General features: G+C 40.3%; 1 protein-coding gene across 1 annotated transcript; it reads left to right on the top strand.

Annotated features, from left to right (window-relative positions):
* Window positions 1-1,478: 1,478 nt before the first annotated feature.
* LOC106842915 (olfactory receptor 13A1) lies at window positions 1,479-23,425 on the top strand. The gene is given in 9 exon segments (XM_070491517.1): window positions 1,479-1,591; window positions 4,190-4,276; window positions 5,078-5,225; window positions 5,376-5,571; window positions 5,843-5,986; window positions 7,958-8,283; window positions 8,285-8,500; window positions 8,502-8,709; window positions 9,257-23,425. Coding segments are annotated over 4 exon segments (975 nt in total). The 5' UTR covers window positions 1,479-1,591; window positions 4,190-4,276; window positions 5,078-5,225; window positions 5,376-5,571; window positions 5,843-5,986; window positions 7,958-7,969; the 3' UTR covers window positions 9,494-23,425.
* Window positions 23,426-24,049: the final 624 nt, after the last annotated feature.

A 24,049-nucleotide genomic window follows, 5' to 3' on the forward strand; every position in this document is an offset into this window, starting at 1 on the left:
GCTTTCTACATATTTTTTTAAATCTCATTAATTGTATTCTTCATATGCAGAATTTCTGTTTGGGTTTTGTTTTAGAGCTTCAACCTTCTTGGTGAAGTATTCCTTCTGTTCATTAATTTTACTCCTGAGCTCATTGAACTGTTTTTCTGAGTTTTCTTATAACTTGTTGAGTTTCTTTATGAAAGCTATTTTGAATTCTCTGTCAGTTAGATTGAAACTAGAATGTAGGTCTAGTTTCTGGAGTCTTGTCAGTTTCCTTCTGTTCTGGAGTGTCCCTGTATTTCTTCATGGTTTCTGATGAATTGATTCTTTGCTGTCGCATTTGTGATAGTAATCATCTTTTCTTATTTGGATATGGCTTTGGTTACTTGATCCAGATCTGCTTCTAATTGTATTTGGGAGCCTGTACTTTCCACCTTCCACTGCCTCTATCAGAAGTATTGTCAGTGCCCTCCTTGTGCAGCTTGTGCCTCTGGGATTGCTGGTGCCTTGCTGCTTAGATGTTGCTGCAGTCTCAGGTCACACCATTGGGGTCAATAGGCTGTGAGCACTTCTGCTGCTTCTGGGTTCACCTGGGTTTCATGTTCCTCCACTGGTTCTCTATGGGCTTGGATGCTTCTGTCCCATGTGTCACGTACACTGCTCTTCCTGGGTTGTTTGGGTGTGCACCACTACCAGGGGTGATGGGTTCATGGGTTTGGCTGGCACTGGTAAGGGGCTGGTGACCTGGAGACTTGTATGCAGCCCTCACTGCCGGTGAAGCTGGTATCGGGGTGCTGTCCCTGGGGGCTGTGTTACCAGTTCTGCTGTGGTTCCTGATGCTTCTGGTTGCAGTTTCCACTTTCCACCTGGTTGGGGGCAGGGGCTGTTTTTCTGCTCCTGTCTCATCTCTTCACATTTGTGTGGGTTGGGCTGTTGCCACTGCTGCCACTCCAGTGACTGCTGCATGGGCAGAGCCACTGCAGTGCCCATGGGAGTTTACACATGCAGGCCAGGCCACCCTCCCCTCCATTCACAGTTGCATGGGATACTGTGCAAACTCAACAAGTTTTTTTCCTGCATTGTATAATCTGCTCTTAATCCCACCCAGTGTATTATTAATTTCAGACATTGTAACTTACATCTCTAGAAATTCAATTTGAGTCTTTTTATATCTTCTTTGTCTACATTTATTATGCTTTACTTTAGCTTCTTGAACATATGGAATATTGCTATGATGACTGTTTTAATCTCTTTGTCTACTAATTCTATTATTTTTGTCATTTCTGAGTTTGTTTTGATTCATTTTTCTCACTATGTGTATGTTTTCCTACTTATTTTCATGTCTAGTATGCAAATAATGCCTGCTATGAGAATTATTTTTAAGATTCTGTGGACATCTTAAAGAAAATAACAATGTTCAATAGTTTGTTCCAGGGAAAAATGAGCATTTCCTGTTTTTTTTTTTTTTTTTTTTTTTTTTTTGCTGGTTTCTCATAGAAGCAGCACAGAGGAAAAGATTCAGAAACTAAGGATAAAGATGCAGGAAGATCGCGATGGAGAGGAATGAAATTGAGGAGCTCTAATGGATGGTATTTCTCTTCTTAGGAAGGTAGGAGATAAGGCCAATAATTGAGTGTGAGGGAAAAGTAGAAGGGGAGAAAATTGAAGAGTATGAAATGTGCTCGGGGCTGCAGCTGGGTGATAAGGAATCAACCAAAAAGTAATAACTTGATTGTTTTAATAGTTGGTCCTAGCTGAGGTTAGGGGTTAGGCCTGGAAAATGTGGGCAGTAGTATTGTCCAGGCAGGACTCCTCATAACATTCTGTAGATCCCTAAATGTGCACTAGCTTCCATGAATCTCCTTGGACAGAAGGGCTCTCTGAGTGCTAAGTCTCACAGCACAGACACTGCTTTCTTTCAGTCAGTCATGCCACACCTCTGCTTGGCACTCTTCTTTATCAGATGGAAACTTTTTGGGGTTATGCATAACTTTTCAGGGTCCCACCACTTTGGTGCTCTTTCTGGATACTGCATGAGGATGTTAGAACTCTTGAATTAATCTTTTTACTTTCTTCTTTTAAGTTTCAGTATTTATCCTTTGCCTCTCTGCTTCTTTCACCCTTCTTCACCTTTCCCTCCTTCCTGTATAGCTGTATAACCATTCCCCTTTTCTTTTTTGAATCTTTGTTCTTGAGAGTAACATATAAAACTCATTCTGACTGCCAGTCTTTTGTGTAATTGCCTATCTTTAGTTTTCTATTGCATTTCTGTGGCAATTGTTAATTTTTTCCAAAAATTTATTCTCCCTTTTCCTGTGCATGTGACTTCTCAGCTTGACTAAATTTCCAAGCTTCCCTTGCATCTAACTGAGGCAATGTAACAAAATTTTTGCCAATAGAATGTGAGAAGCTATGTGTCCAACATCTGCCTCTCTTGCTTAAAATGAATTGCTTTTCCTGGGCTTCCTGTCTCTTCCCTTCTTATCAACTGAAATGTAGAGGTTGTGGCAACTTTCATTATGGTGCAGAGAATAACAGCCTAGGAGATCAAGAATTTTTGACTTGTGAAGAAGCTGGGTCCCTTATGACTTAATGGAGCAAGCCTACCCCATCAGTCTGAAACTATCCCCCCATTCACAAAGACCTTCAGACTGTTGAGTGAAAGAGAAGGTATTAAGCCACCATATATTTGGGTCTCTTTGTTATAACAGTTTAGCCTTTAACCTAACATACACATTTATTCCTAAATGGTAGTATATTATTAACATCACAGGAAGGGAATCCTTTGTTTTTGTATCTTTTATTTTGTTGGAAAACAGATAGTCTGCTTGGGCTTAATACTGCCAAGGTAGAATTTGCCTGTGTAACTTTTCTATTGATGACTCATCCATAATAACAACTTACATGGTTTCTAAAACAGATTCATATACATCATCTTATTTAATTCAAAGAAAAATCCCAAAGGTAGATATTATTCTTTCCGTTCTATAGATTAAAAAATTTAGACTCACAGGGATTATGAGACTTACACAAATTCACACAGCTACTTAAGTAACAGAGTCAAGTCTCAAAGCCATTTGCGAACTATTTAGTTTACTGCTTGTCCCAAGTAGATCACGCTGCTTAGTAAAATTAGGACTATTTGAAGTACCTTTTAATAACAAACCCAACTCTCCAACCAAACTAATCATTCACTTAATCAACGGTTATGTAAGTGCCAGTTATATTCAAGACATTTTCATAGGGGGGTAGGTTACAGGCAAATATCAACTGTTCTCTGAGTGCTAACTAACACAGAAGAACATATATATGTAAATAGGTGCCAAAGTGGGGGAAGAGTAAATAGAATATTGCTAAGCCCTTTTCGTGTTTTAGCTACTGTGATAATGAGGTGTCTTATTGTTATTATAAGTAAGTCCTAGAGGGGTTAAGACACTCACCCAAAGTCACACAATCAGTAGGTTTTGGGGTTGGGATTTGACCCTGACTTCAAAGCCCATGTTATTACCACTAAAGCATGAATGTGACAGAGCTTTATCAGAGAGCGATCATTTCCCTCCAAGGAGTCAGAAAGGCTTGATAGAGGAGATGGAGTTAGATCTGGGTGGGATTTGGATACAGACAGAAAATATGGGAATTGGAAAGGCAAGATACCTTGGTAAGGGACCCAAGGTGTGAGTGAGGGACAGTGAGGGGCCAGCTCTGTTGGTAAGGGTGGTTTATGCAGGGGAGCATGGGGACGTTTGCTCCATACCTCTAGTCTGCCAAGGAAGACAGTCTAGAAATGCTAGCTGTCTGCCTGATACCCTCTTGTCAGTCCACATGTGTTTTCACATTATTCTGAGTACCTGGATCTGGGTCTACCCTGCCCCAGATTCCGTGAACTGGGAAAGAGGGTCAGTCCTGCCCTCTGCTCAGGCTTGCACCCTTTTATGTACATTTAGATCAGAAGTCTGAACTGGCCTTCATATGAACACCAATGACAGTCAAGTACCCAGCAAAGAGGCACTTAATTTAATTGCTCCTTCAGGGTCCACTTAGAGTGATCTCTGTGGATATTTCTCCCAAGTGTCTCCCACAGGCAGTGACAAATTTTGCTAAAGATGAGCCAAAAAATCTTGGCAAGATCAGTTTAAATAGGAGAAGAAAGCTTCATTTCATCTAGACCTGTCTTGTCTTAGTTCACATACTGCCTTGTTGTCACTAGGTTTCCAACCTCAGTTGTGGTCAACAGAGAAAGGACGGATATACATAAAATCTATTATCTTCACGAAAGTGAAAGAATTTTTTCAAGGTAATTAGGAATATTCTGAAGATGGTTCATTGTATAGGGTGATATAAAAGAATGAGAAAAATTCTACTCATAACTTTAAGTCTGCATAATTTGGATTATTAAATGTATAAAAGACCTGACGATTTTTGTTTAGCTGACTCAAAGTCAGTAACATTTGTGGATTTCTCACTGTGTATTATTACTATTTGATCAGGAAATGAAATAATAAAGCAAATAGGATGCCAAAAATGGCTGAGAGTTTAGGGTTTGCCTTCCACACCTCAATCATAATAAATGTCCACATAAATTCTTGGTTGATTTTTCTTTTTCTTGACTTTTCTTTGGCATTTGACAAGGTTGGATTTAGCGGGGGCAACTGACAATTTACACAGCAAAGAATTGTAGGCTGGAATCAGAAGTCCTGGGACTAGATACCAGCTTTGTCACTAATATTCTTTGTGATGAGGATAAGTCACTTAGATGCCTTGTGTCTTTACAATAAATAGGTTGGACTAGATCATCTTCAAAGTATATTTCAGATTTAAACCTGGACATATGAGATTTTGGCGTTTCTTGATTTTTAGTTTTCTGGTCTTAACATATGTTTACAATTTACCTTCATATATAATAGAAGGACATTGGATTAATTATATAGTGTCTATGAAAATCCTCAAACCCCTTAGAGATAAAAACAATGGAAGTAGTCAATTTCTCCATTATTAATTAAATACCTTAAAACAGTAATAATTCTCCATTTGTAAAATTATGAAAAATAAATTGGAACTAAGATAAAACTTCACTAAAGCAAATTATCTTCCACAGAAAATTCCATCTATCTTTAGGAAAAACTCAATGAAGCAAACTTTTAATTTCAGAAATTTTGAGGACACTTCATGCTGTTTCTTTAAAGTTATTAAACCATCCAAGATGCATTTTTATTTTCTCTGAAACTTGAGCACTGAAGGGTCTGGTAAGTGTGGAAAATAACCACTGTTTAAATGTCCTATCGCCTTGCGTGTGGGGAGTTGGGTTGTCTGAATGTAGTATGTGTTTAAACTTGACAATAGATACCTGAAATCTTTTTCTTTTCCCTCACACCTTTGGTCATAATCTTGTGAAGATTGATGAGAATTAAAGCCCATGCCCTATGAACCTCTAGAGAGAAAGGTCTTTGTTATTTTCAGAAGAGGAAATGACCGACTAAGGTCCAACAGAGATTTCGTGGTCATCCTCAGAAAGAGTCTTGGCATCTGATTCTTTGATATCCTTGTTGACCAATTGGATGAGGAGACTGTCCACCGGCCCTGGAAATTATGGTGAGAGGGTAATTATCTGAGGGATAATTTGCTCCCAGAATGTGAATTGGTTTGTTGACATTTCCTTGTGCTCAGCACCTGTTCAAAACTTGCATTTATGTTGCTGTTTATTTAATTTTTCTATCCTCACTCTGGAGCTGAGCTAAGAGAATGACTAGGTTTAAGATTTCCTTTACAATAGGTTCTCTTGGTGCTCCAGTAACGCTATAATATGATAGAGCTGGACACTACAGCTCAGTATTTGGTGATGGACATGTCTGTCTCTTCCTAGGTGTGGCCGCAGCATTCTGAGTCTCTGGTTTGTAATCTGTACTGTGGAGTGGACTGTGAGTGATGACGGGGCATCATGTGGCTAGAATCTACCTCAGCTGTTCAGTCTCACAGTGGTTAAACAGAAGTCACTCACCAGATTGTGGTGAGGAACCAATAAAGTTACAGAGCAGCAAATACAATCTGCAGATACCCAACTCAAACTTAAAAAGTGTCCCAAACAAAAACGAAACAAGCATATTGTATTTATTACATTCACCAAAGTGATCGAGCTGACCTGATACCTTGCTGCTGGGAAGATGGAGCTGGAACTCCACCATTCCATCAGCTCTGATCAGAGTCCTCACTAATGCAACTAACTGCTCTCAGTCAGAGGAATCTTAGGCCTTTCTGTTCAAACAACAGTCTTCACCTTACAAAGCAGTGATGTGACCCGATTGCAGTTCGACAAAAACCAAAATTCTTAATTGAAAAGGAGAATCTTACTTAAATTAACTCTTTTAATGAATAAAGAGTTGAAAAGGAGAATCAAATGCGACACCATACTGATTTCACCTTAAACAATAAAGAATGAGCGCCATCTTGAGAATAGAAAACATTTTGCTTTTATTTGTATAGACTGTTCTTTAGCAGTATGTATTTGTATGTATGTATCTTTAACAGGTGTATTTGAGGGCCCACCTGTTCCATACCAGGCATAGAGCTATGTGCCAAGCAGAGATGTCCAGATGTGAATGAGGAAAATGTACCAACCTTAGCGGAGAGGGTTGGAAAGTGATGTATAATGGGTTCTAGGATAGAAGTCAGTACAGAATCCTGAGGGGCCATCAAGGAGAGGGTGGTTCTTTCTCTCTAGGGAAAGGATGTTAGAAAAGGAGGTGGCTGATGATCAATATGGTTCATGAGTAGGAGGGCATTCCCAGCTGAGAGGGCTGCAAGAATGATGCCATGAAAACCTGGCATGACTTGTATGTTGGTCAGCCTGGGAGTTCTGGGTGTGGCTGGAACTCTGGCTTTGAGGGATAAGATGAGTGGAAAGACATTGGCATGAAAGGAGGTGGATCCAGGAGTAGCAGCTGGAAGCCTTTGTTCTGTCAGCAGTGGGGAGCCATGGAAGAGTTGTCAGAAGGAGAATTATGTGATAGATCTGCCTTTCTGAAAGGTTATTAAATGGAAAAATCAGAAATTACAGAGCAGCAAAAAGAGGAAATGAAATCAAGTACAATCCATCCCCACTGTTCAAATTCTGGTCTATCACTAGCCAGTTCTTTTTCCATGGGTATGTATGCGAAGATGCTTCCTCTTTTAACTCAAAATGATATCCTACTGTACAGACTATTTTTGAACTTTTTTCATTCTGTCTTCATAATCATCAGTCAAACTCTTCTAAAACATCATTTTTGTAAGAACATAGCATTCCATTATATCAATATATCACAATTTACTCTCCTTTAAGAGTATAGGTTGCTTTTAAATTTTTGCTATGATAAATAATGTTGTGACAACACCATGAAGATTCTCTTAATTATTTCCTTAAGGTAAAGTCCTAGAAGTGAAAGTTCTGCCTCAAATGGAATACAGATTTTAAAAGACCTGCATCTTGGCACCCTTGCTAAAGTTAGTCAATATCATGGTTTTCTAACTTTGCCAAATTGTGGCTGATAGAGTGGATCACTGATTTAACTTGCATTTCTTTGAGGTTGAGGATGCTTCATGAGTTTAATTGGCCATTTGTACCTCCTTTTGGTTTTTGTGTGTGTGAGGAAGACTGTCCTTGAGCTAACGTCTGTGCCAATCTTCCTCTACGTTATGTGGGATGCCTCCACAGCATGGCTTGATGAGCAGTGCTAGGTCCACGCCAGGGATCCGAACCTGTGAACCCTGGGCTGCTGAAGTGGAGTGTGTGAACTTAACCACTATGCCATGTAGCCAACCCCAACTTGTACCTTCTTTTTATGAACTGAATGTTCATATCCTTTTCTTATTGTCACATTTCTGTGTTTATCTTGATTATAAGTCCTAGTGCATCTGTATAATATTGCTTGAGCCATGATGTCAGGGATGAATGAAACATGGTAGCAGCTTTCCTTAGGACGTCTCTCGTTTCTCTCTCTAGCCCTGAAATCACATGAAGTTGCGGGTGGAGATTCACCTGATAGCTGTAGAAACCCCTCTCAGCCCCAGGACCATGAAGAATCAGACTCTGGTAACAGAATTTATCCTGCAGGGCTTTTCGGAGCACCCAGAATACCGTGTGCTGTTTTTAAGCTGTTTCCTCTCCCTCTACTTTGTGGCCCTCCCAGGAAATATCCTCATCATTTTGTCCATCACCTTCCATCCCAGGCTGCACACTCCCATGTATGTTTTTCTCTTCAACTTGGCTACTATGGACATCATCAGCACCTCCTCCATCATGCCCAAAGCAGTGGAAGGTCTGATATCAGGAAAGCTCCCTCTCCCATGGGGGCTACATGGTCCAGCTTTATTTCCTCACATGGACTGAATCTTCTGAGCTGCTCCTCCTAACAGTCATGGCCTATGACTGGTCCGCAGCTATCTGCCACTATCTGCATTACAGCACCATAATGAGCAAGACATTCTGCTGCATGCTAACAACAGGTGAGTGGGTGCCCTGTGCCTTCAACACAGCCATCCACACTGATGCTGAACTTGCATTTCTGTGGGCCCAGTGTCATTACCTATCTCTTCTGTAAGGTCCCTCCTCTGTTAATTCTCTCCTGTAGCTCCACATATGTGAACAGCATCATGATTGTCCTGGCTGATGCCTTTTATGGCATAATGAACTTCCTGATGACCATCGTGTCATACGGCTTTATCATCTCCAGCATCCTAAAGATGCAGACTGCTGCCAAGACCAGCTAGGCAGCCAGTTGAAGGGGCAGATGGAATTAATAGACAGAACACAGTCTATATAATAGACACAACACAATATGTATTATTCAATGGGACAGGGGACTATCAGCCTCAAGGACTGAGGTGAGGTCCCTGTGATCGCCATGTATTTATTTGTGGGCAAAGAAATACAAGCATAGCAGGAACTCATGCCAGCAGGGATATGCAAGTCAAACCTCAGCAGTTCTAGTCTTCCTCCCTTCAACGTACCCCGGCCCTACCCAAGGCCATTCCCTTAGGGAGTATCCTAGGAACAACCAGCAAGTTACGCAGACGGCGTTCTGTTCCTGCAAGAGCCCAGCGTTCCTAAGCCCCTTGCCTTCATGTTTGATAAGATACTCCCTTCCAGCCTTTGATTCCAAAGCACAAACAATCTAGTATAGTAATTTATGAGAATTAGCAGATCACGTATTTCTCAGCCACCCATTTATAACTTATTCTTGCTAAGTTTAAAACCTAGCAAGAATGTTGCTATGATCTCCTGCAACAACGGACTGCAGAGGGGAAGAAGAAAGCCTTCTCCACCTGCTCTTCCCACCTTATTGTGGTGTGCATGTTTTACACTGCTGTTTTCTCTGCCTACATAAGCCCTGTCTCCAGCTGTAGTGCTGAGAAGAAGAAGTTGGCTGGCATGCTGTACACCATGGTGAGCCCTACTCTCAACCTCCTCATCTATACTTTGAGAAACAAGGATGTCAAACCAGCCCTCAGGAAGCTTTTCCCCTTCTTCAGAAATTAATCTGTGTCTTCTGAAGCTCTTCTTGGAAACTGAAGTTTTAGTGGGAATTGACCTTTCTGTGCAGGGTCTGATGAGCAAGTTTCTGGACTGGAAGGTCAGCAAACCTGTCTGTTCTACCTGTGCCATTCTGTAGCAGAATGTCTACATGGATGAGCTTAGAATTCTGGTGCCCCAAGGCTGAGTGATGTGAGGACTGTGGTTTGACATGACCCTTTGAGACATGTGGTCTCAAGGTCTGACTCCAAAGTAATGTCTGTGCTGAGTTGGCAGAAAAACAAAGCTCTCTAGGAGAAGAAACGGGTCTCGTGCTTTAGACTTAACAGCTGTGTGAAAATGTTTTCCTGTTTCCTTTTTCTTTTGTATGTACAGTGTTCAGTATGTAGATCCTGAAATCACACCTAGAATTTTGGTGTGTGGGCCTGAAAAAAATTAGGCAGGATATGTGGACTTTATAGCATGTGGATTGTCAGACTGAAGAATTGCTTTAAGGTGACCACTGGCCCCTAAGAAACCATCTACTCCTACTCTCTTACCTCATGTGTTTCCTCTAGAGCCAGTCAGACTCCAAAATAGTTCAGAATGCAATGAAAACAGTTGTTTCTGTTTATTTTCTTCTCACTAGCAATCAAGGTAAAATGTATTATTAGGACCACCACTTCGTTTATTTGTTTTAACAGTTTTACTGAGGTATAATTGATATGCAAAAAAGCTGCATATAGTTAATGTGTACAATTTGATGAATAGGGACATATGCAGTCACTATTTTGTTTTGAATGTGGAAATTTCAGCTGTAACACTTGATGCATGGGCTGTACATCTAGACCTTGCCTGAGATTTCTCATCCCTCCTTTACTTTGTCCTCATATCATGAGGATCTGACCTATCTCATTGATCTGGAGTGGGGATAACTGCTCTGATTAAGCTATAAAGTTGCACAGCATTGTAAGCATTGCTACCCTCCCATTGTTTCAGAATACAACCAGGTGGACAAATCCTCCATGTCTAATGAAGACAAGTCTTGAACTTGGCTCTGTGCTGTTAGAAAACTAGACTGGAAAATAGATTCTCTTTATCATGATCCATTAAAGATGACAGAAGAAGTTGTGAATGTTTACCTGAGTCTTTCGGATTGAATAAAAATACATACTGTTTGCTATTGAGATGTAAGCTGAGAGTAGTTTGATATTGATTTAGAAGAGATGAATTGTCCATGGTTCTTCATCCGGGATTCTCATTGTCATTCATCAGAAGCACATTGATTTTGGGTATGAAATTCAAGAATTTGATGAACCATAGACTGACTGTGGCCATGACACATAGATTGGTATGGACCAGGTCTAGTCTCTTCTAACAGAATTTTGACACCCAAATAACATGTGGAAGCCCCCAGTGGTCTCAGAGACTTTCCACTGAATAAGGCTTTGAAAACTACCACTAATGAATCAATATGATTACTAGCAGATTTTAGACATGGCAGGAAGAGCGTATATTGGTTTCTTGTAATTTTTATATTTTCTACATTTTGTAATGGATTAAAAAAATAAAAAATAGATGAATATTGAGTGTTTAAGAGAGCGTTACTCATTTGACAAAACAGAAATATGAGACTTGATCTCTATTCTTGGAAAACTGGTAATCCAGTTAAGAAGGCACTAGTACCCATGATGATGCATACAAAAAGAAAAGGCATGAAGACTGCTGTGTTGCAGGATGTGGTGTCATGGTGTTGTGGATGCAGAGATGTGTGTAGTTCTTGAACTGGGAGTGGGTGGATAAGATCTGGGTTCAAATTCAGCCTCTTTCAGAATACTCAACTCTTTTGAGCTGTAGTTTCTTTCTAAGTATAGTGAGGACAATAAATCAACCTAGAGATGCTGCCAAGATTGAATGAGAGAACCGAAGACAGTGATATCAAGTGCCATGTAAGCTTAAGATGTTATTTTTGGTGAGTGATCACTGAGATCAGGAGCAGCCAAGGAAGCCTGAATGTCACAGCCCTTCACCACTCCTTGGCTTAGGGTGATGTTCGCAGTGGTTAGCTGGAAAGGGCAAGTTGAGGCCAAGTGGCGTGGGACCACACAGAAAGGGGCTGTTGTGTATTTGACTCTCTCAAATGACCTAGCAAGGAGAAGCAAGTGGGATGGGTAAATGAGAGACCATGCCCCGATGGTTGTTCTCCGAGGTAATGTGGATCCTCTTTATCTCAGGAAGCTTCAGGCTCGTGAGTGACACCATTTCTACTTGGGAAAGGCCAAATAAGGGAGTTTCCTGACAGAGATGGACTGCCAACCTTTCCTTAATCCTAGATTCTCTCCTAGCTCCTGAAAGCCCATCTTCTTTCAGCCCCAACACGTTTTTCCTGCTCTTCAAACTCATACAGGTCCATTTTAGTTCTCATATCACTTCTCTTCCATGCTCAGTTGAGCCCCATCTCAGTCTGTTCATCTTGTCCCCTGAGCCCCGTATGGGCAGCTGGTCCTTCTTTCTGTAGCCGTCTTGGTCCAGGAAGAGCTTCCCTTCCTGCCAGGATGCCGTCTTGCTTGGGGTTTTCCTTCTCAGGAACATATGCCTTCTTTTCCTTTAACTGACATGACAAGTGAGACTTTGTTGTTTTTGTGGCTCTTTTTCAGGAACTAGCACCAATTTTCCTCCCTTAGCTGAGACAGAGAGGCAGTTCTTGCTTCCTCATAATGTTATATCTTAAAATTAGTCCTTGTGGTTTAACGCAGACAGACTCATGACCCCACAGGCATCCTGCAGGCAGCACTTCCTGTGACCAGCTGACTATGACTTCACATTGTCAATTCTTTGAAGAGCCACAGAGAAGTAATAGAACTTCCTCTTCATCCATTTTCCTCTTTTTTGTCTTTGATAATGTATATCAGTCAAGAAGGCACATCCTTTCTTCAATTGATTCTCTAAACTCAAGGCCTTACCCTTTTGACCTCTCTGGCTCAAGCAGACCTCCAGTACATGATGAGGACCATGTTGATCTTCCAGCACCAGCAGCCATATGATAAAGAGTCTGTCTGATCCAGATAAGATATGGGCCTGTAGTGCATCCCTTTCTGTGAATGCTGCTTCATGACTGAAGTCTTTAGAGACACTCCTGTCCTTTGATCCTGGACAATAAGGTAGTTGAATGCCTGTGTTTTATATTGACTTTCCCTTTTCTTCATTTTAGGAATTAATCCTTGGGTTTGTCAACCTCAAAACCGTTGACACTTGGGCTGGGTCATTGCTGCAAGAGGTGTCCTGTGCATTGTAGGATACTTAGCAGCATCCTTGGTCTCTAACAAATAGATGCCCGTAGGATCACCCCAGTTGTGACCCTAAGAATGTCTCCAGACATAGCAAAATCAGCCCTGGAGGAGAACCAGCGAACTACAAGCAACCAGAGATGCCCTCTCACATTTGGAAGGATTTGTGGTGGTTGTTGTGCCATTTTTACCACTTTATGACTAGTGCCTACTATTACAGCAGAGCTTCTATACATCAGGTCTGGGACTAAGTGCTGCCACTATTTGTCTTTTGTTTTCCAGTAACACTGCAAGAGCCTAAGTAATGTGTCCAAGTCACACAATGAGTGGGAGGTAGAGATAAGACTTGAATGGAAGCTCTGTGAATCCAGAGCATAAGCTCTTAACCACCAAAGTATTTTATTGCCTGTTGTGGACTCCAGCTTCTAGTGTTGTCCATGGTTGGAACAACAAGGGACTTTGCTAACAAGCAGTAAGCCTGCATCAGCTCCTGCCCAACCTGACCAATGTGTCTGGAAGAGCAATCTTTTTGAAAGTGTTTTGAAAGTGTCACACCTGCCTCAGTAGAGAACACAAGATTTAGACCCTACTAACTTTTGTCAGAGCTACAAAATTGGTGCAATGGTGTCTGCCACTTGACAGAAATTGGAGACTTGAGCCACTCTCACAAATGTAGATTTCTTAGACCCTGTCCGACAGGTGCAGGCATTTATTCCAGAGAAAGGGTGCCTCCACAACACTGGATAAGTCCCATCACATTTAACTTCCATTGCATGGAGCAGATTCTTATTTTATTTTATCTTTTAAATTTAATCTAAGAACCCTCTTTCTATTTGAAAAGGAGGCTAGAGGAGTTACTTTCATCAAAGGCAAGAAAGAGGCATTTGGCCCACCCCATCTGGGAGGGGACATAGCTAAAGGCAGGGCTAGGTCTTTGTCCTCAACCACCAACTGGGGTGAGCCCAGTAGCCTCCTCAGATGAGAGCTCTACCCGACAGCCAGGCACCACTGCTGGGTCTTATAGCTAGAGAGTGCTCTTGGCATTCCCTAGAAAAGCATGTGATGAGGAGGGGACCTAGGCTTTTGAGGACATTTCTTTACACTGGTCCCATGTCAATTAAGAAAGGACCAAGTCTTGAGGTAGTCTTGCTTTGTCCTTTTTTGGGGGTAAGCAAGCCTCACGTGTTAGGCAGGCCGGGATTCCCCATACACAAGCCTGAACCTGTTAGTAGTATTGTACTGAGTTGATCTGCTTTTGTGTGCTCCCATATGCAGTCTTTTCCTCAAATATTTGTACTCAGACTATTATAGCCTAATCAGAAGAATGAGACCTATCAGAATGCTTCATTTTTCTGAATTATAATGAAATATAACCAAGAGACATGATTCGGTAGCACCATAAACATATACTTTCTAGGACAGACTTGTCACTCATGTTTGCTGTATTGGACAGCGGAAAAATTTAGAGCCCAAATTATAATCCGACCTCCACTTAGATTCCCTGGGATGCTTTTTATGTTGCCCAGGATAACTTTTCTTGGGTCTGCATGTCAGGAAACACACCACGTTCTCCTGCTTCCTTCTGTGCTGGAGTAGCTACCCAAGCTAGTTTAGATGGAAGGGGCAGCAACTCGCTCGTTATTGACCTATTGTCTCTCAACTTCAAACCCAACTTTGGAACTCTGGGCCTGGGGTTCTGCAAACCACATTTCACGTTTACAGCTGAATTTCTTGTTTGTCTCTGCACATAGGGGGACCTAGAGGGAAGCTTAAGGACTGGAGAAGGGAGCTGGGACTTGCTCTTTCCCACTTGCTTCCTGCTTCTGTCAGCATTGTCCAGTGTTGTCCTTTTACTTTGCAGCAGTGATTGGGCTCAGTGGCAGCAGCTGGATGCAGTTTTCACACTTTCAGGGGCAGCCTCATTGGGCCCCTCAGAGATTCCAGCACGTGGTCATCAGTGTTGCCTCCTCAGAGGTTTGAATCCCAACCCAGCGGAGGCTCTCCTCCAAGGTCCTGTGGAAGCAGCACCAATGAGCAGTGCATGTTCCTCAGAGGCCTGAGCCCTAGCTCTGTGGGGTCTTTTCACATGCAAGAAGACCTGGGCTGCACAGGAAGCACACCCCAATCCAAGGTCTCTGACCCAGTGCAGTGGAGCCCCTTCTCTGGGCTTCTCAGTTACAATGGACTTAAGCTTTCCTCTTTGTTCTTCCAGTCATAGGCAATAAAGCTGCTTTCTGCACTTGCTGTCTCTGTATCGCCTCAGTGTTCCTTCCATGTCCTACAGTCCTCCAAAACTTATCTAATCAATTTCTGTATTGAATTCTCTCTGTTAAGATATGTGAGGTGGCCTCTGTTTTCCTTCCTGGACTCCAACGGATGCATACTTCCTTTCAATGGGTCATTGGCTTAATGATGCTGCTGCTGCTCCCATGGTCTCCATCAGGAGTGTTTCAGTCCCTGAGCTAAGCCTGGCTCCAACTATTTCTGACACTGACAACTGGTTGAATCCAAGCCCTTCAAGGGCCAGAGCACGTTCTGCCCCAGGAGTGAGGAGATCATAATTCTGAGTTTGTTGACATTTTTGATGACCTTAGATGATCTCTTCTATAAGAGGTAAAGCTTCTTTCAGCCATCCTCTTCCATATTTCTAGATCCTTTTAAAAAAGAGGTTAACATCCTGTCTAATTGTGCAACTGGGCTGGAGAGGAATCTCTTTGACTAGAAAACCTTCTCTCTTGATCTGATTTTTGGCTTCAGAACAGAGCTTATAGCCTTATTCTCCAATCACAGGATGAATGTCCTTGCTTTCCTAGTGCACCTCCCACTGAGGGTAGGGAGAGGAGCCTTATCTCTCCTTCAAACATAGGAGTAATTATCTTGGTGTCTGGAATCTAACCATGTACATTTTAAAGGTCCTTTGTTCATTAAAGTCCCTTTCATTATCCTTTCTGGAGGTCCTAAGGACCCCTGTAAAGCTCTTTCACTCTTGCCCCTTCCTAATACATCAGAGTTCTTCTGGTGGATATACAGACCAGCTCTTTTGGATCATGGGGTCCAGTTATATGATCACAGGTCAATGTTATTAGTCACCCCCTGGTCAAAGACTGAGGGCCATTGTCCTCAATCACTGGAGGCTAATTACAGCTTTGAGAGGACTCAGGATTACAATGCAGAGTGTATAAACAAAATGAATGTAAAACAAGCCATTAGCCTATTAATTGGATCAATATATGTTATAAAGCCTATATAATGTACTCCTTAAAATATTATTTTCCCACTGGTATGACTATTTGGCCAGGATCGACCATATCATTATCTTATTCTAACTGTCTCCTTATAGAATTCCATTCCTTCTTTCCCTCTTACCACAGATACTTATGCTGCCCTCATCAACCCATGTAATACCTGCTGAGGATACAGTAGTGAGCAAGACAGGTAAAAACTGTCCTACCGTCTAGTTGGAAAGGCAATTTAACAAGTAATGAAAATAAAATGTCATCGTGGGGAAGCACACCCACAGCAAGGGAACCTCATTTACCTGTAGGTGTCAAAAACAAGCCGCTTAAAATAGTGTCATTTAAGCTGAGATTTAAAGGCTAGGTAGGAGATAGGCTGATTTTGGGAGGGGATGAGGAAAGAGAGTATTCTAGGTTAGAGATTCCTGGCAAGAGCAGGGGACAAGAGTGAGTGTGGCAATATGACCAGTTGAAAGAAATAAGAATAGTGCAGATTAAAAATGGTGGCAGTGACCAAGATGGTCAGACAGGAGGCTGCTGAACTTCCCTGCTCCCACAGACACCCTGAATGTACAGCTAAACGTGGAGAAATTCCCTCTAAAAGAAATTCAGAAACTAGCTGCATGGCTCCAGCACATTGAGCAAACACCCACAGCAAAATGGCTGGGAAAGGCTAAGACATACTCTTATCATAAAACCCACCCACAGCACAGTGCCATACAGTCAAGAGGGAATCTCCAACTCCCAGTTTCTCTCTGATAAGAAGGGTTTGGAGTGTATATCTAGTGCCCCAGCTTTTAAGACCCCCATCCAAGAGCTTTGAAAGCCAATGGAGCTTGTGTCCGTGAGACCCACAAGACTATAGAAAACAAAGAAGCAGTTCTTAATGGATTCATGAGCAATTGCTGTGGCTATTCCCCCAGGGCTCAGTGCAGAAAGAACAGCCAAGAATGCCCATCTTCCAATCTTTCTCCAAAAAAGGTCTAGCTGCATATGCTATAAGCGGCTTCCTGAAGATCTAGCTTGTAATTTTAGCACATATCTAGGGGCTGGCTGTGATCTCCTCAGAGACTGGGAAAGCTGGCAGATCCTTCCTCTGCTTCTCCCTCTGGCCTGCTCCAATAACAAAACCAAGTCTGTGGTATCTCCCTGGAAGGAGGTTGTGTGCATGACTGGCACTCCAGCTTTTGGTTGCCATGTAAGGGATGGGCCCAAGGATTGCCTGGCTCTGATAGACAATGGGGCTTGCATTCATGGGTCCCATAGGACTATAGCAAACAATGAAGCAGTGTTTAAATAGGTACAGGAGCATGCTTTCCATGGGTACATACCTGGGCTTACCACAGAGGGGGCAGGAAAAAATGCCCATCTCCAAGTTTCTTCCTGGAGGAGGTTAACTATATACTTTTCCAGCTGCTAGTTGAGGATCTGGCTTCTAATTAGCCTACGTCTTGGTGCTGACTGGAATCCTTCTCCTTGGGAATGGGTGCCTCTTGGCATACCTTCAACTATTGGGAGGCACTAAGAACAAAGAAGCAACTTGAACAATCACAAAGGTTTGAGAGACAACCAGGAGCTTGGGTGAGCTGATGGACAATGTTTATCTCCAATATGAGACCACTCTGTCAAGAGAGAGAGGTCGCTGTTTTGTCTAACATGCAGAAACCAACAGAGATCAAGTAAAATGAAAAAACAAAGAAATATGTTCCAAACAAAAGAACAAGATAAATCCCCAGAATCAGATCTTAATGAAATGGAAGTAAGAGATTTACCTGACAGAGAGTTCAAAATAATGTTCCTAAAGATGCTCACTGAGGTCAGGAGAGTGATGCATGAACAACACGAGAATTTCAACAAAAAGATAGAAAATGTTAAAATATTCCAAACAGAAATCACAGAGCTGAAGAATACAATAACTGAACAGAAAAATTCAATAGAGGGGTGCAACAGCAGAGTAGAGCAAGTGGAGTAAAGGATTAGTGAACTCAAAGACAAGGCAGTGGAATTCATCTAAATATGGAACAAAAAGAAATACAATGAAAAAGAGTGAAGATAGTTTAAGGGACTTATGGGACACCATCAAGCAGACAAAATATACATGACAGAGCTTCTAGAAGGAGAAGAGGGAGAAAGGGAGCATAAAGCTTATTCAAAGAAATACTGGCTGAAAAATTCCCTAAGCTGGAAAAAGAAACAGTTGTCCAGATCCAGGAAGCCCCAAAAGTTCCAAATAAGATGAATCCAAAGAGATCCACACTGAAGCACATTATAAATAAATTGTCAAAATTTAAAGACAGAGAGAATCTTAAAAACAGCAAGAGAATGGCAACTTTTTATGTACGAGGCAACCCCCATAAGACCATGGAAGACTTTTCAGCAGAAATTTTGCAGGGCAGAAGGAAGTGGTATTATATTCAAAGTGCTGAAATAAAAAAACATGCCACCCATGAATACTCTACCCAGCAAAGTTCTTTTTCAGAATTGAAGGAGTGAGAAAGAGTTTCCTAGACAAACCAACAAAAACTGAAGGAGTTCATCACTACTGGATTGGCCCTACGAGCAATGTTAAAGGAAGTTCTTCAATCTGAAACGGAAGGATGTTAACTAGTAACAGGAAAATATATGAAAGTATAAAACTCACAGATAAAAGTAAATATATAGCTACATTTAGAAAACTCTAATATTGTAATGGTGGTGGGTAAATCACTTATAACTCCAGTATGAAGGTTAAAATTCAAGAGTATTAAAAATAACTGTAGCTACAATAATTTATTAATTGGATACACAATGTGAAAAGATGTTAATTGTGACATTGAAAACATAAAATGTACATGTGTGTGGAAAGTAAAATGTTATATGCATTCAAAGTTAAGTTATCAGCCTGAAATAGAATGTTATAAATATGTTTTATGGGAGCTTCAAGGTAACCACAAAGCAAAAACCTGTAGTAGATGCATAGAAGAAGAAGAGAAGGGAATGTAAGCATACCACTACAGAAAACCATCAAATCACAAAGGAAGAGATCAAGAGAGGGAGAAAGGAGCAAAGGAATTACAAAACAGAAGAAAACAATGAACAAAATGGCAATAGTAAGCTCACATCTATCAATGATTACTTTAAATGTAAATAGAATAAATTTTCCAATCAAAAGACACAAATCGATAGCTGAATGGATAGCAATAGATAAAAAACAAAACCCATCTATATGGTACCTACAAGAGACTCACTTCAGTGTCAAGGACACAAATAGACTTAAAGTGAAGACTTAAAGTGCATGGAAGAGATATTCCATGCAAATGAAAACCAAAAGAAAGCAAGGGTAGCTATATTTATATCAGACAAAATAGACTTTAAGCCAAAGACTGTAACAAGTGAAAAGAAGGTCATTATATAATGATACGGGTGTCTTCCATCAAAAGGATATAAAATTTTTAAATATCTATGCACCCAAAATAGGAGCACCTAAATATATAAAGCAAATATTAACAGATATGAAAAGAGAAATAGACAGCAATATAATAAGAGTAAGGGACTTCAACACTCCACTTTCAACAATGAATAAATCATCTAGACAGAAAATCAATAAGGACTTAAACTACACGTTTTACCAGACAGATCAAACACACATATACCAAACATTCCATCCAATGGCAGCAGAGTAGTCATTCTTCTTAAGCACACATGTAGCATTCTTGAGGATATATCATATGTTATGTCATAAAACAAGTCTTAATAAATTTAAGAAGATTAAAGTCATATCAAGCCTCCTTTCTGACCACATGGTATAAACTAGAAATCAATTACAACAAGAAAACTGGAAAATTGGCAAGTATGTGGATATTATAGGATGCAACAAAATCAGGTCTAGAGGGAAGTTTATAGTGATAAACACTTATATTTTTTAAAAAAGGCAGGATTGAGGCCAGCCCAGGGACATAGTTGTTAAGTTCACACATTCCGGTTTGGTGGCCTGGTGTTTGCAGGTTTGGATCTGGGGTGCAGACATAGCACTGCTTATCAAGCCATGCTGTGGTGACACCTACATAAAATGGAGGCAGATTGGCACAGATGTTAGCTCATCAACAATCTTCCTCAAGCAAAAAGAGAAAGATTGGCAACAGATGTTAGCTCAAGGCCAAACCTCCTCACAACAAATGTTAAAAAAGGGAAAGATTCCAAATAAACTGACAAACTTTACACCTTGAGGAACTAGAAAAAGAGGAATGAACTAAGCCCACAATTAGTAGAAGAAGGAAATAACAAAGATCAGAGAGGAAATAAATGAAATAGAAGCTAAAAAGACAATAGGAAAGATCAATGAAACTAAGAGCTTGGGTTTTTTGAAACATAAAATAGACAACATTTAGCTAGACTTACAAAGAAAAAAGGACTCAAATAAAATTGTAAATGAAAGAGGTGACATTGCAATTGATACTGTACAAATACAAAGGATCATAAGAGACTACTATGAGCAATTATATGAAAACAAATTGGACCACCTGGAAGAAATGGATAAATTCCTAGAAACATACAACTTACCAAGACTGAATCACGAAGAAATAGAAAATCTGAACATACCAATTACTACTAGTGAGGAGATTGAATCAGTAATCAAAAACCTCCTAACAAAGAAAAGCTCAGGATCAGATGGCTTCATTGGTTAATTTTATCAAACATTTAAAGAGTAAATAATACCAATCCTCCTCAAACTCTTCCAAAAAATTAAAGAGAAGAGAATACTTCCAAACTCATTTTACAAGGACAGCATTACCCTGATAAGAGAACCAGACAAGGACACTACAAAAAAAGAAAATTACAGGTCAATATCTTTGATGAACATAGATGTAAAAATCGTCAACAAACTATAAGCAAACAGAATCACACAGCACATTAAAGGGATCATACACCATGATCAAGTGGGATTTACTCTAGTGATGCAAGGATATTTCAACATATGCAAATCAAACAATGTGATACATACATTAACAAAATGAAGGATAAAAATCATTTGATCATCTCAATAGATGTAGAAAAAGCATCTGACGAAATTCAACATCCTTTCATGATAATAAAAGGCCACATCTGACAAGCCCACAGCTACCATTATACTCAGTGGTGAAAAGATGAAAGCTTTTCTTCTAAGATCGTGAGTAAGACAAGGGTACCCACTCTCACCACTCCCAGTCAACATAGTACTAGAAGTCCTAGCCAAAGCCATTAGGCAAGAAAAGGAAATAAAATTTATCCAAATTGGAGACTGGAGGAGCCCCCGCTAGTGTACCTAGATCATTCACATTTAATGTAGTAATGTTATTTTTGATGTCTTAGGGCTTAAGTCTGCCATTTTATGTTTTGTTTTCTGTTTGTTTTTCATTTCCCTGGCTTCCTGCATTCATACAGGTTACTTGAACATTTTTTATGATTCCATTTTGATTTATCTATAATGCTTTTGAGTGTATCTCTTTGTATAGCATTTTTAGTAGTTGCTCTAGATATAATTTTATTTCTGTTTAGAGAACTTCCTTAGGCCATTCTTTTAGGATAGATATGCTGGTGTCAAACTCTCTCGGTTTTCCTTCATCTGAAAATGTCTTTATTTCTCCTTCATTCCTGAAGCATATTTCCCTGGATATAGAATTCTAGATATAGGGTTCCATATATTGACAGTTCTTCCCTTTCAGCACTTGAAAAATATTACTCTCCTTCTTTCTAGCCTCCATGGTTTCTGATGAGAAATCTACTGTCATTTGAATTGTTCTTTCACATGGGTAATGTGTTGTTTCTTTCTTGCTGCTTTCAAAAATGGTTCTTTGCCTTTAACCACCAGAAGTTTGAATATTATGTTTCTTGATGTGGACTTCTTTGGATTTTTCTTATTTGGAATTTTCTCAGTTTCTTGAATCTGTATATTACATTTTTTTTGCCAAATTTGAGAAGTTTTCAGCCTTTGTTTCTTCAAATCCTTTTTCAGCCTCACTCTTTTTCTCCTCTTTTTCAGACTCCAATGATATGAATGTTAGATCTTTTGTTATAGTTCCATACGTCCATGAATTTGTATCTATTTTTTTCAGTCTATTGTCTTTTTGTTGTTCATACTGGGTAGTTTCTACTGTTCTAACTTCCTGTTCATTGGTTATTCCCTCTATTCCCTACATTCTGCTGTTGAGCTTATCCATTGAACTTTTAAAAATTTTTGTTTATTGTATTTTTCAGTTCCAGAATTTCCTTTTGGTTCTTCTTTATGTCTTCTATTTCTTAGCAGAGAATTTCTATTTTTAAAATTTATCTCAAGCACGTTTGTAATTGTTCATTGAAGCAGTTTTATGATGACTGCTTTAAATTCTGTGTCATGTCATTCTAATGTTTGTCATCTTGATATTGGTGACTGACTTTTTTTCATTCAAGTTGAAAGATTCCTTGTTCTTTGTATGAAAAGTTATTATCCACTGAGATATGAACATTCTGTGTGTTACGTTATGAGACTCTAGCTCTTATTTAGACTTTGTGCATTATCTGGTGTTCTTTGGCACTGCTCTGGCAGAATAAGGGAGAGCTTCACCTTATTACCACCAGGTGTGAGTCCAAGATCCCCACTTGACCTGCCAACTCCATTTTAGTAACATAATGCAATTTGAGACTTTATAAACTCTAGGAGGATTATATGTACTCCACTTTGAAGATTTTCATGGAGGACAACACAGACATTTGGGAGTCCATATTACTATATCTGCATACATAATGAAAGAATAACTATGATGTTTGTATTATAATTTTCTATTTCCAACAAAACCCAACTGGAAGCCACCAGAGATCCTAAAGACACACTGATCTCTAGATGGCTTTGTTCCATCTTCTAATGAGGTCTGCTGTGTCTGGGGTCTACCTACTGGTCCTTGTGGATCCTGATTGGTGTCAAGAGGCAGTCCAACATGAAATATATGATGAGGAAAGTTAATTTCACTGTCATCTCTGCTCTCAATGTCATGTGTATTCTCCCCAATCAGGAGAGGTAGGGGAGTAGTAACACATTTTATCTGCCCTGGAATGCATTTTTGAAAAATACTATCTACAGGGACCTGTTTGAGAGAGGAGGCTATTGTCTCCCACCACACCTTGAAGAATTTTCTCAGTGAGCAGGGTGGCTCATGAAAGAGTAGACTGGGAGTCTGGGGACCATGGGGCCTGCAAAGAGGGTGTGAAAGCTTTTGGGATTCAAAGTGAACTCACTCCCAGACTCCAGTAGAACATTGTGGGCAGTATGTGCTCTCCTTTCTTTCCCAGGATTTCATCAGGCAAGATTGCCATGGAGCTATCACTTTGGTCTATCTCAACTTTTGAAAGCTCTGCATTCTTATGAAGAAGGATGCTTAGCAGACATGGTGCAGATGTTAAACTTTTCTCTGGGACAAATTAGGGTCATCTCAAATGCAAGTGTTTCTTTCTTTCCTTTTTTTTTTTTTTTTTTTTTTTTTTTTACATTTCTAACTGCCTAAACCAGCATCTTGGTTGTTGGAAGAGTGAGAGAGCAGGGGACAGAGCTCTGGCTGCTGTGAGCTGCATCTGAGTGAGTACATGATCTTAGTGTGATTGGATCATCTTGTTATTCATTTATTGTAAACTGAAGCAGAGTCTGTTCCTCTTTAAGCTAATTGCACATACTAAAAGAGTGAGTGTTTGGATAAATCAGACAGCTAGTTCAGAGATCTGAGATGAACACTAGTTGACCAGAGTGACAAAGGCTCACATAAGAGAAGTTCATGGATTTAAAGGGTGAATGAGGATATTTTATTTAGGTGGACAATAGGAGAGAAAGTGAATTAGAAAATAATTGCTGGAGTCAAGGCGTGCAATCCCTTTTCTATCCTCAGGCTGATGGACTGAAAGGGTCAAAAGACCCAAGTTCTCCCCTAGACTGACCACTTGGCATAGAGGGAAGGGAAAATTCTTCTCTCCTACTGACTTGTCTCAAGTTGTGTAGGAAAATGGCCTGGACTAGGTCTCCAACAATCTGAGTAGAGTCCATCTGCTAATCTTCTAATCTAACTCACTTTAGAGGGCTG

This window comes from Equus asinus, chromosome 2, assembly GCF_041296235.1.
Source record: "Equus asinus isolate D_3611 breed Donkey chromosome 2, EquAss-T2T_v2, whole genome shotgun sequence".
NCBI lineage: Eukaryota > Metazoa > Chordata > Mammalia > Perissodactyla > Equidae > Equus > Equus asinus.